Genomic DNA, 11,998 nt, shown 5'->3' with positions numbered 1-11,998 from the left:
GCTATGTTTTAATCACATGCAAGCTGAGCAAGTCTGAGGAACTGGATTTCACAGGCAGGTCTTCAAAAACAGTGGCAGAACCTTGAGAAATTGATGCAAATGTCTTTATAGTAACTACAATGGGGTAAAAGTCTGCTTTTCAGTACCTGTAAGGACTGTGGTGGCCAGAGATGCACGTCTCTGCAACACGCCAAAGTCGCAAAGTCTTTCCTGAAACTCATGGCAGACCCAATAAGGATTTATTTTTAAAAGCTGAGGACTTAACTTTTTCCACTGTTAAACAATAATGTCTGGCCTACTTAATACATCATTCCTCAAACTAGATGAAGCCACAAGTAATGCTACGCCCAGAATTCACCCAAAACGAAAGCCCCAAAGTACGTTAAAGCCAGGAATGACAAAACCAGACTTTTGTGCCGTTACCATATGCTGTTATCGGTTATCTTTAATGCAATCTCTTAAAAGTAGACATTTTTCTTAAAAACATCATTTGAATTTTATCTTTGCTAGAACACTAGGGAGGAGCGGAGCAGTTGACCTGACCAACTAATCCTCCCTAACCTGCAGACTAATCGATTTTGATGGAAGAGGTGATACTGGGTCTCTGAAGTTAACCAGATTTGCCACCAGTAAATGGAGGTCCCAGGTGCAATGATATTTCAGTTAAGAAGAAGAATATTAAAAGGAATTCATTCTTAATGCAGAAAAGTCACTATTAGCAAAAGGCCATTGGTTAAATATGTCCTAAAGTACTGGGGAAAGCTTTCTTTTCTTTTTTCTTTTTTCCCCCCCATGGGACACAAACAAGAAAGGGCTATTGTAACTCAGGTCCCTTTTTGGTCCTAAGAGAAAACTGTTGGATTCACTCTATGGGGCAGCTCAGTCCTAAAAGCATCAGATTTGATTCCCTAGACTCCTTGGAACCGCAAGTTCACATCCCAGCGGGGTTGGGCTCAACCCTTCCTCCTTCCTAGGCAATAACTAGCATGGAAACCAGGTTATCTATGTGGCCAACTTTCAGGAAAGACCTTGAAAACAGAGCCGGGGTGGACCTGGGCGTCACGTGGTGCTTTCCATTACAGTGGGGGCGGGGGGGGCACAGGGTGGCTGAACCCACTGGGGCCAGCCGGCAACTAAACGCCACGCTGATCCCAGGAGATACTTCAACTGGGTTTTTAATAGAAGTCCATTTAAAAGCCTGCGATAGACAGCTGAGGGAGCCGGCTCCACTTACCCCTGTGGAGAGCATTGGGTGGCTCCATCAGATTAGGTGGGAGAGGGGTAGGAGTTTGGAATGTTTACTTTCATGTTCACTATCGGCGGCATTTCTATAGCGCCTCAATATCTTAGCACCATATTTTGTATTCCTGATTAGTGGGTTGGCTTAGGTACAACACGATTAATGTTTCTTTCTTTCTTTCTTTCTCTTGGCTCAGAGAGCTGGTGCCCTCACCTGAGTCTAAACAATCAAGTTACTGAAATTCTAGCACACTTTTTAAACCTCGTGCCGCTTCTTTACATAAGATGTACTGTTTCCACTCGCCTTCACACATGCTATTTGTCCAATTTCTGACACTATTCTACTTAATATGAAAAAACAGGGTTTCTAGTGAGAGAAAAAAAATCAGACCATGTCAGCGAATGGCTGTGTGAGGTTTGTTTGTTTTAGTGACCGGCTGTCATCATAGCTGCACAGTGACTTGGGGGAAGACAGATCACTTGGACCTTTCCTCATTGTTGTTCCTAAACTTTCGATTTTCTTCTGATCTTTGAGCACTAACAAAACATGATTAACAACTTAATGAAAAATAGGAGCTTGCAAACTCTTATTAGCCATACTCTTGTTTCTGGGTGCATTACACATATTAAAAATGATGGCCATTTAATGTGACTTTTGTGTCTATCAACAGTATAATTGCAAAAATTATATGTGGATATATGTCGATATAAAGTATTGTGAACTGTACATAGTAATCACATGGTGTATTTTTGTACAAACATCCTTCAGATGACTCTATATACACAAAGGTGGATATGCTTTTCGGAGACAAAGTGGGCAACTGTCTGACATCGTCATTGACCAGTTGCTTCGGAAAGGAGGTGAGTAACCTCTTATGGCAGAAATACCATCTTTTGAGTTTGGCCAGGATTTCCGCTGCATTAAATTGCTGTATTGTCTGTGACTACAAACTGAAACAGGGCTAGCTTGGTTTGGGAAGGCTAGTAATTTGAAGCCCACAAATAGGGCTTGGTATTTTGTAATCAATAGTTGACCTTCTCTATTGTTTTTAGTGATTTGAAACAAAGCTCAGTGACAATGATTTGTACTTTAAAAACATTTGAGAAAATAACTAGCCATCCAAGAAATGAAGTAGATGTAGGAAGGGCTTATATTTCCTCTTAGATGTTAGCAACCTCACGGAAGCAGTTCAAAGGTCCATAGATTTAGTGCATGTACATCATATGTTCATAGGAATGGCATAGAAAAATGTTCATTGAATCTTATAGAAACCATTGACAACTGGTATTTTGTACAGCGGTGCAGACTCCTGGATACATAAAATGTGTACTTAATGAAAAATTGTTAGTTAAGTTGAAAACATCAAACTCTGTCCACTTGCCTTCTTCCATTTTATTGGCAATAAGGTCATAAAAGTGCCTCTATGTGTTTTATCCATTTGTAATGAATGATACAGGCCAGAGCATGAAGTGTCAGTAAACGTGCTCTCTCCAGCAGCAGCTCTGCCTTCCTCGCTGCTGCACCATTACTCTTGTTGGAGAAAGTCCATCTGTGGGCCTTGTGGAAATCTGCTCTTGCAAGAGGTGACTGATCTGAAAAGGATGGCCAACTTTTTGTATCCCAATTTTGTTTCTTTTCTTTCTTTCTTTTTTTAATGTTAAGCGTATTCTTTATATTTTAAACCAAACAGACACTTTGATAATGTTGAGGAAAAGGCATTTCGGATTGGGTTCCATTCATACAACACACATGTCTCTTCACCTATGGATCTGATGTCATAACAGCCATTGGAGAGATGTCACCTTTTAAACAGTATTTCTTTTTAACTTTTCAAATCTCAAACACAGAATGTTAGAGCCAAAGGAACATAGAGATCTCATGCGACCTCTTTGTTTCCATCACCACAGAAAATTCTATTGGACAGCCTGAGACGTGAGATTGAGTGCAGAGACAAAAGAACACAAATATTTGTATTGAACAAATTCCTAAAGGCACAGAGAAATGCACCTCCTCCACTAGGGGGTGCTCTAACAATTAGTGCATCCCTACGGCTGGACTGAATTTGGAACTTGAATAATCTCATTTTAAGTGTAAGTTGCATTTCTTTACTTTATCTGATACATTTACTACACTAGGGCTTGTGGCTGTTCAAGAATGGCTGTGCAGAGGGAAGAGAGAGGGGGTGGAGGGTTGGAAGAGTTTAACCAAAGAAGTTATACGCTTATATGCATAACCCATGGACACAGACAATAATGGGGTGAAGGCCTGGGGAAGGGGTGGGAGCGAGGTGGAGGGAGTCAATAGGGGGGAAAAAGGGGCACTTGTAATACTTTCAACAATAAAGATAAATTAAAAAAAAAAAAAAAAAAAGAATGGCTGTGCAACCATGGACCTGCTGAAGGTAGGTGGAGCTGAACTATGGCTTGTCCTCCGTGATTTACTATTCTGTTTACTTCTGAGATTGTTTAGCATAATAATTAGAAAATGCCAATGCTGGCCAAATCGATTGCATTTTCAGTTGCTGCATATTAACATTGATTACACAGTCCTGCTTATGAGTACACCTAGGTCTGGGACAGTGGCATATTTCTCCCTCTACTCTCCACCTCTGTTTACATGTATAAAGCTGAGCTGGGTGCCCACTCTGGAGAAGGCACTGGGAGGAAGCCTCTCTCCTGGTGACCTTCTATGTCCAATATCAAATAAAATTGCCTAGTTAATGCTTCATCCAACTTTTCAAGCCTTGACTGTATAATCAAGGTTACTCTTTCGATGGGGTGTTAAGACTCAGAATCTGAGGCTCATAGAAAATCCAGAATTCATAGAACACTGAAAAATTTTTGAAAGAGCAAGTTAACATGTATTAATGGATTAAACTAAAAAAAAAAAAAAAAAGAAGCCACAATAGACTCTACAGCTACCATTCTCTGAGCTCTTACCTTATGTTAAATGCTTTCTATATGATTTCATTCCATTTTCACAACTATCCATGCAGATGTTCTTACTCTCCTTTTACAGAGAAGGAAACAGAAATTTAGAGAAATTAAATGATTTATTCAAGTTCATTCAGAAGTTGAGCAAGAGAAGCAGGATTCAAATTCAGGTTCTGACTAAAAAAAGATAAAGAAGAAAGTGTGCTCTTGGCTGCTGCCAGGCTTCCTAGACTCCTCACAATTCAGGGAAACATATGAAAGTAACTGGAAGAGAAGACACGTAAAGCAGAAAGTCGCAATTTAATGCACGGAGCTCATCAAGACCCCTGTAAGCACTCTGACCCCCTGTTCTGGGTCTTGCCCGTTCAACTTGATTTCTTAAATTTGCTAAAAACATGGTAAGCCAAAAATGTGTTTTCCCGAACTTCAAGTAATATTTGGTTTGAGCACACTTACTAGAAACGTGCTTGAAAGCGCGTCCCTGTGAGTCAGGCAGGTAAACGACCATATTACACTGAAGGCGGCAGGCCCGCCTGAAGGTTTCAAATTCAGATTTTTACAGCTACACTGTCCCCAAAGCAAAACGAAACAAAAACCTATCAACCTCACCTGTGAGCCTAATTCCATTTGGGGCTTTGGGTGACGAATGTGGTTTGAGAGGATGACCCCTGAGCTTCTAGAAGGTGAGCAACCTCACTGGGAAGCTCTGGTTGCAGCTGGCTCACGAATCCTTCAAAGTTAAAAAAAAAAAAAAATTATATATATTTTAAACCTTTGCAGGTGCTTGCTAATGGTTTTTCCCCCTCTTACCTTACTTCGTTGGTGAAAATTGACCTTCTTGTTTCTTTAAGCAAACTCTCCTTTGACATTTGGCATGACAGGAGTAAAAAAGATTGATTTTTTTTTTTTATTTCCAGGATCCAAATTCTTTTTAATAACAAGGTAGGCTCTGGGGGTCATTTTTGTGGCCACAGCTGGCCCGGGCGCCTCCTGCGCGCTCCAACGTCCGGCGCTTAGAGCGCAGCTGGGGTTCGTTGTGGCTGAGGGGTCCCTGGGGCCCTGGCGGGGACCGGAGAGCAGGACGGAGCCACGGCCCTTAGGGGGTCCAGGGCCAGCTGGCCCAAGGCGAGGATCTTGCCCGGCCTCGAGGGCGCGGCTCGGGTGGGCTGCGCACCCCAAGTGCGCGCACCTCCAGTTGGGGCACCGCCTGGGCCCCACAGCCGCTGCGGGTGTGCGCCTGCCCGATCCCCCAGAAAGGGCCCGGCGCGGGCCGGGGCGCCTCAGGAACGGCCTCCGCGGCGCCACGTGGCTGGAGGGGGAGCTGGCTTGGCCAGACCCGTCCAGCTGGACCAGCCCCTCAGGCAGATGCCCGGCTCCTGCGCTCCTGCCCGGCCTGCGGGCCTCGGCTGGGCGGCTGCGCCTCCCGCGACCGCGCCTCACTCCGCCGGCCCGCAGCGCTGACGGCAGTTTGATTTGTACAGCAGGAATACTTTGATTTCAGTAGATTGATTTTTCTCTCTCTCTCGAGGGGATACATCTTTTGTTTTTATCCCGTTTCAGATCCAGTAATTCTTCCTGGGAAGGTTATAATGTTGTCTCCTTACTTTTTTTTTTTTTTTTCCAATCACAATTTTTTAAAAATTGTAGAGGATAACAAGCACAAAAAGAGCTAACACTTACATATGCGGTTTTCACAAATAGTTATAGAGTGGTGCCTGCATCACCATCTCCTATGTGGAGAAATAAGACATTACCTGCACCCAGGAGCAGCCCGCGGGCTCCTGCCTTGCTCCCCCCCCCCCCCCCCCAGAGGACGTTGCCTCTTTACTTTTACTAGACTCTTCCCTTGTTTTCTCACCCTCACGTGCCTCCCTAAGCATACAACATATTTCCCTCCTTTTGGACTGCATAGAGGACTCATGCCATAGATATCCTTATGTCTATATTGGTTTACAACACCTTCTGGTAGGTGCTCCTTAGCCTTGTTGACCTAAATTGAAATTTGGTCGGAAGTGACGGTCTTTCCCCATGAGTCTGGCCTGGAAACATTTTCGAGGTGTGCGCCACGTTTCTCACTTAACTGCCTGATACAGTGCTCTGCAACACTGGGGACAAGTCTCATTTCACCTCTGTACCCCCACAGGGGGTGATGTGCCTTGCCCAGAGTGATGACTAATGAGATGACTTTTTGAGAAGTATATGGATATGGCTTGATGAAATATTCTGGGCCTATTATTTGGTTCTGTGACTGTTGTAAATAGCCATGTCCAAATGAACAGAATGCAGAAAAGATGGAGAATTGGTTATTTAGAAATCCACCTATAGAGATGTCATGTTCTAAAAATCTAGCAGAAAAAAGTTTGACCAAGCCCTGGCCGGTGTGGCTCGGTTTGTTGGAATGTCATCCTGGACACCAAAGGTTGCAGGCTTGATTCCCAGTCAGGGCACATACCCAGGTTGTGCCCTATTCCCCCCAAATATATCAACTCTGCTAGTTCCTCGGATGGTTAATGTAACTACTTGCTAAGCTTTTAAATATTTTGTTGTAAATATAAACATTTCAAAGTATGGAGCTATATCCACATTAAAACCACTTGAAGTCTAAGGTGGACAGAAAGATTATCTGTGGGTGCCCGGCTGGAGTGGCTCCGTTTGTTGCGTGTCATCCTGTGCACTGAAGGGTTGCTGGTTCGATTCCTGGTCAGGGCACATACTTGGGCTGTGAGTTCATTCCCTGGTTGGGGCATGTACGGAAGGCAACCAATTGATGTTTCTCTCTTACATAGATGTCTGTCTCTCTCTAAGCATGTCCTCGCATGAGGATTTTAAAAAATTAAAAAAATAAAAAGATTATCTATGGGCAAATGGGAAAAGGACAGGTATGAAAGATGCTTAAGGTTCAATGAAATATATTTTAATACACAGTATACTGCAGAAACAACAGTAAAATCACGGAGAAAGGGAAGTGACTAAAAGCCAGACTAGAAGAACTGCATGTGGGTCCAGTACACCTTGCCGTTCCCAGGAAGTGCGCCCAGCAAATGTTGGATGAGCAAACCACAGTGCTTACAACTGTTTTGCAAACTAAAAACTGAGTTGTCCAGGATAAAAAAGGTAACTAGCAGTTGCTTTAATAACTCACATGTAAACTGAATGTTGTGTTTAAATGATATCAAGAATAAACTGTCCAGTTGTCCACCTAAATATCCAATTTCCTGCGTCATCTACTGGCCTGCACGCATGGATTAATAGTTACTTTTTACTTTCTAGGCTACAACTAATGCAACATTCTCAAAGAAATCGTCTCCTAACAGAATGACTGGTACTATTGTGGAAAGAGACGTTATTCAGAGCATTATCTATTTCGTTCCTCGGTAAGGGCGACTCATCTACTTCAGGCCTAAACCTCTAAAGAAGGCTGCTGTGCTCTAGAGACTGGCCACGGAACTGTTTGCCCTGAAAAGTTAGCCAGCATGCCTTCAGTGAGCTTCACTCATCAGCATTCGTCCTGGCGAGGTTTCTGTATCTCAGGGTTCGTTTTATACTTTAATTTGGTTAGCAGGTCCTTGCTTCATCGTGCTATTGAAAGAAAACAAAGGCGGCTTAGGCCATCCAGGAGAGTAATGCACTATAGTTTATCTCTGAAGACAGCCGGACAAAGCCAGAATGCTCTGATACCTTCTGATTTTCATCAGGACATTTGGAACCACAAACGGGCTGGAGGAGGAAGATCCTCGCCGTCCTTAACTGCAGGCGCCTTCGGAAGAGAAACGCCGTGGGTCGCAGAAACCCCGCTTTGCCAGCCACACGGGGCTCTGAGGCCGATTAGCTCGCCCCAAGTGTCTGTCTCCCGGGAGGGAGCGTGTCTTGTTTCTTAAATGCCACCTCCTCCAATGAAATCACTAGCCAGGCCAATTTTTTCCCTATGTCTCTTTATAAAGTATCAATGCTCAGGTGAGGCGACAGTGCTCGCTGAGGGGGAACAGTCTGCGAGTTTACTGACAGCTGCACGCCTGCCGCTCCACAGGGGATACTTGCCATCTCTGCATAGAATTTTCTCGGTCAGAGCAGTTCCTCTAATTGTGGCTGCTCTGTGACTTCCTTCTCCCTCGAAAGTCAAAACCCACTTTCTTCTTACTGCTTGGGCCCCCTCAAGTTTTTCTCCTGGGAAGTCATCTGTCCCGCGTCCCCCCCCCCCGCATCCGACACCAGCCTTTTCTTTCGGTGTTTTGTCTGACTCCGCTAAGGGGTGCGAATCGTGTCCCTTCTCTGTCATGTGTGCGGCACTGGTCAGCTACTCTGTTTCCCTCAGTATTATCTGTGGAGGACTCTGCCCAACTTCCTCACTTTGCTCTGTAACATGGGTGTCTTATTTTTAAATCCACATTTGGTTTTGCAGTTTCTTGAACTTCCTTCGGTTGGTGCCCGGACAGTCATCCAGTGGAGACGGAGACCACCGGGCCATTTCACACAGGCCGCTGAACAGTCAGAAGATGGGAACGACGCTGGGTCTCCAGGGACCTGGGCTGGATTCAACTCACTGACCTAGAGGTGAAAGGCTCTGTATTCCATTACTAATCCCTTGAGCTATCCAGCCCCCTGAAAATGATTCTTTGGTTTTATTATTGCAAAGGCCATTTATAAAATCATGAACTGGATTTAGGAAAGCAACCATGAAATAGCAAGGGACAAACTGATTGAAATTCCTTCAACGTAGTAAGGGCTGAAGGCTCTCGGTAGGATTGGGAAAGAAGTTAAATATAGGCACCTCCATTCTTATTTCAGCAGCATGACCGGCTCACTTAAACGTGGCAACTTTAGATCCACTGACCATGCCTCAAGGAACTAAATCCTAAATAAAGAAAATGGAAAAGCAAACTATGAAATAGCCAATAATCTTTATTTTGCACTTCCCCACCCCCCTTCGCTTTCCAAAAAGGACTAATGGGTATATTTGTGCATGTGAAAATATTGTATAAAGTAGTTAGAATGATCTCAAATTAATAAAACAAAAAACACGTATCTCAACATAGATGCTTTTTTTTTTTTTTTTGGTAGGGATAGAAAAATTTGGCTTCTAGAACAAGGACGGCAATGAAATACTGTACTCTTAGAAGGGCTACTCCATTTCCACTGATTTGCAATTTAACATTCATGGCAGAAAAACTCATTTCTCTAACCACATAATAGGTCTTAAAATATGACTAATTCATACACTAATATCAATTTACTTGGCATTAAAAAATCACAATTTCTATTAATATATTTGTATTCGGCTCAATGCCCATACTCTAGCATTTAAGATATCCATTACACTGGCCCAACTTGGGATTATTTCAAAATCAAGTAAAAGTCCATATTTATTCCAAAGTTGCTAAAATATGCTAATAAAATTAAATTTGATGTTTTACATTAAAAATAAAATATTTGGTTTATCTCTCAGACATCTATAACATATAATAAATAGTGGGCAGTAGAGTAATATAATAAAGTTTTGTGATACCCTGAAATTTGATGAGTTTTCTTAAAAAATTCATAATATTCTTCATTTCAGCCTTAAACCACAATATTAATGAACAGATTTGCAGAAATAAAACAATATAAACACAAAATGCTACAGTATATGTTTTTTGTTTTTGTTTTTTTACTTTTGGGGAATCTACATGTCCTTTAATAAAAGTCAAAGAAATTTACAGAAACAAAACAGGTGACAAACCAATTTCAAATCATAAACTACAGATTTAAATTGCCTTCTTTCCTTCTAACTGCTAGGGCCCTTTCCCACCGTGCAGTGGGGCTGTGCAGGTCCCGCTCAAGGTAGAGAACTCTGAACTGTGGCTCTGCTTTCTAGCCTTCTTTGCTTATGTACAGCAGTAATTACAGACATGGCTGAAACCACAGTGGATTTCACAGAAAGCCAGAATTAAACACGATAAAAATTTAAAAAATAACTACTTCATAAATATTTATTATTTACATGAAGGGAGATCTTCTAGTCTGAAGACTTTTTATACAAGTTGATGAAATGTATAAGCGGTGAGAAGAACGCCAGCAGTTTAAAGAAGGGCATAGTTAGAATGCAACAAAGTCAGAAAATGTGAGAGTTAACAAAAATAATTTGCATGAGAGCAAACAGGACATGATAGAAACCTTTTTCTTAAAAAATATAAGGTATTTCACAAAAGCCTGAACATTTTACATGTTAATACTAAAAATGGGGGGTAGGAGAAGCTTCATATATTTTTATCACAAAAATATTTACCAGTACTCCAACCGGAGTTTTCGTTTATGTTATGATTATCTCACTACAGAGGGAAAGAGGTGGAAACTGTATACAGCCTAATGATACCCCCTCACATTACAGTCCAGGTCACATCATCTTCTCATCTAATACCTTCATGGAAAGGCCTGGAGAGAATAAAGAAAATCAGAAGGAAGATTATGCTCTTTTTATTAATACTTGTCACTGGTAATAGGAAAGCGGAGGCCTGGCAGTCCTCGCGCCACACCTGTACTTGAGTTTTCTTCCATCGCAACACTGTGTGTGGCCACAGGCCAGCCTGTTCCCGAGGGAAGCATCCAGAGCGGACGGTAGAGTCCTCTCGTCCCCAGGCTCCGGAGATTCCTCGCCACAGGAGCTCAGTGGTAGACGGGACAGAGCCGCACGGGCCCCCCGGGCCGCAGGAAGGCAGCCCCAGGGCCACGCGGCCGGTCCGGCTGCGGGAGACGTCAGTGTGCCCGGTGCTTCCTCTTTTTGTGCTTCTTATCCTTCTTCTTGTTGGCGCACTTGGGACAGAACCACTGCATCTCTTCTGGTGGTGCGGCCATTATTCCCACACAGGGCCTACGTGTTAAGAAAAAAGTTTAATACACACACACACACACACACACACACACACACACACACACTCTTTTTCTTTCTATGTTCTTAAATACTTTTAAATTACATGAAATTTTAAGTCGATGGTATATTCAGCAGAAATCCCAGCCAGAGAGCTCTAATTTATGTAGCACTGCTGTTGGGCAAGTGGGTGATTATATTACATAATGCCCCTTTTATAGGCCCCAGTGGAGAAATTAATTAGCCCATTTACCCTTTCAGCCAGGACTAGTACAATTCTTCTGAGCAATGGCTTTGTTTTTATCTTACAGCTATCATATGTCATGTGACTGAATGGATTTCTATCTTTTCATATCTGATATTTTCCAGATAAAATGAGATTATTTGCATAAATTTTGGTAGCATTTCTTCAGTAGTGGGGGTTAGTTGAAGAGATGTAAAAAACAGATAAGCTGTCCATTTCTGCAGTTTATGACATGCTTACAAAGGGGTTATTACCCCAATGTTACTGTCAAACTTGGCAGCTCTTACAGAAAATTACTAGAAAGAAAGGGAAGGGGGACCATTGTATCTCCTTTCTTTTCTATTAGAAGGATATATAAGTTAAGCAAAACATTCAGAATTTAGGTTGAATAACAATAGTCCAAAGACTCTTGATTTTTCAAATTAATATTAATTACATTTTATTGGCTTAATGATTTTGCCCCGTACATGATTCTTAGGATAACAGCTGAACAGGACATAATCAAAGATGGACCACAGTCACTGATCTGCTCTATATAGAGTCTTACCCCGGGAGTGATTGGCACTGTCATGATTAAGTCTGGAGCACTCACCAGTGGTACCAGTCATCACAGTCATCACAACCGATCATGGGGCTCCCGTCATCAGGCTTGTTGCATCCAGGACAGATCCAGATCTGATTCCCCCACTCATCTCGGATCTGAGGTTTTTAAACAGGGGCAAAACAGAGATGGAATGGGG

General features: G+C 42.6%; 1 protein-coding gene across 2 annotated transcripts in view; it reads right to left on the bottom strand.

The window, feature by feature from the left end:
- Positions 1–9,052: 9,052 nt before the first annotated feature.
- The window catches only part of TAF3 (TATA-box binding protein associated factor 3), a 153,332-nt gene continuing 150,386 nt past the window's right edge, over positions 9,053–11,998 (bottom strand). For both annotated transcript variants that reach the window (XM_081156095.1, XM_081156096.1), the window contains exons 6-7: positions 11,851–11,957; positions 9,053–11,017 (exon numbers count right to left, since the gene is read on the bottom strand). In XM_081156095.1, coding sequence (XP_081012221.1) covers positions 10,903–11,017; positions 11,851–11,957 — 222 coding nt within the window. In that variant the 3' untranslated portion in view covers positions 9,053–10,902. The remainder of the gene's footprint in view (positions 11,018–11,850; positions 11,958–11,998) is intronic.

This window comes from Miniopterus schreibersii, assembly GCF_964146895.1.
Source record: "Miniopterus schreibersii genome assembly, chromosome: 1".
NCBI classification, from domain to species: Eukaryota; Metazoa; Chordata; class Mammalia; order Chiroptera; family Miniopteridae; genus Miniopterus; species Miniopterus schreibersii.
The sequence above is the reverse complement of the archived record's forward strand: the minus strand, read 5'-3'. Positions and strand labels throughout refer to the sequence as shown.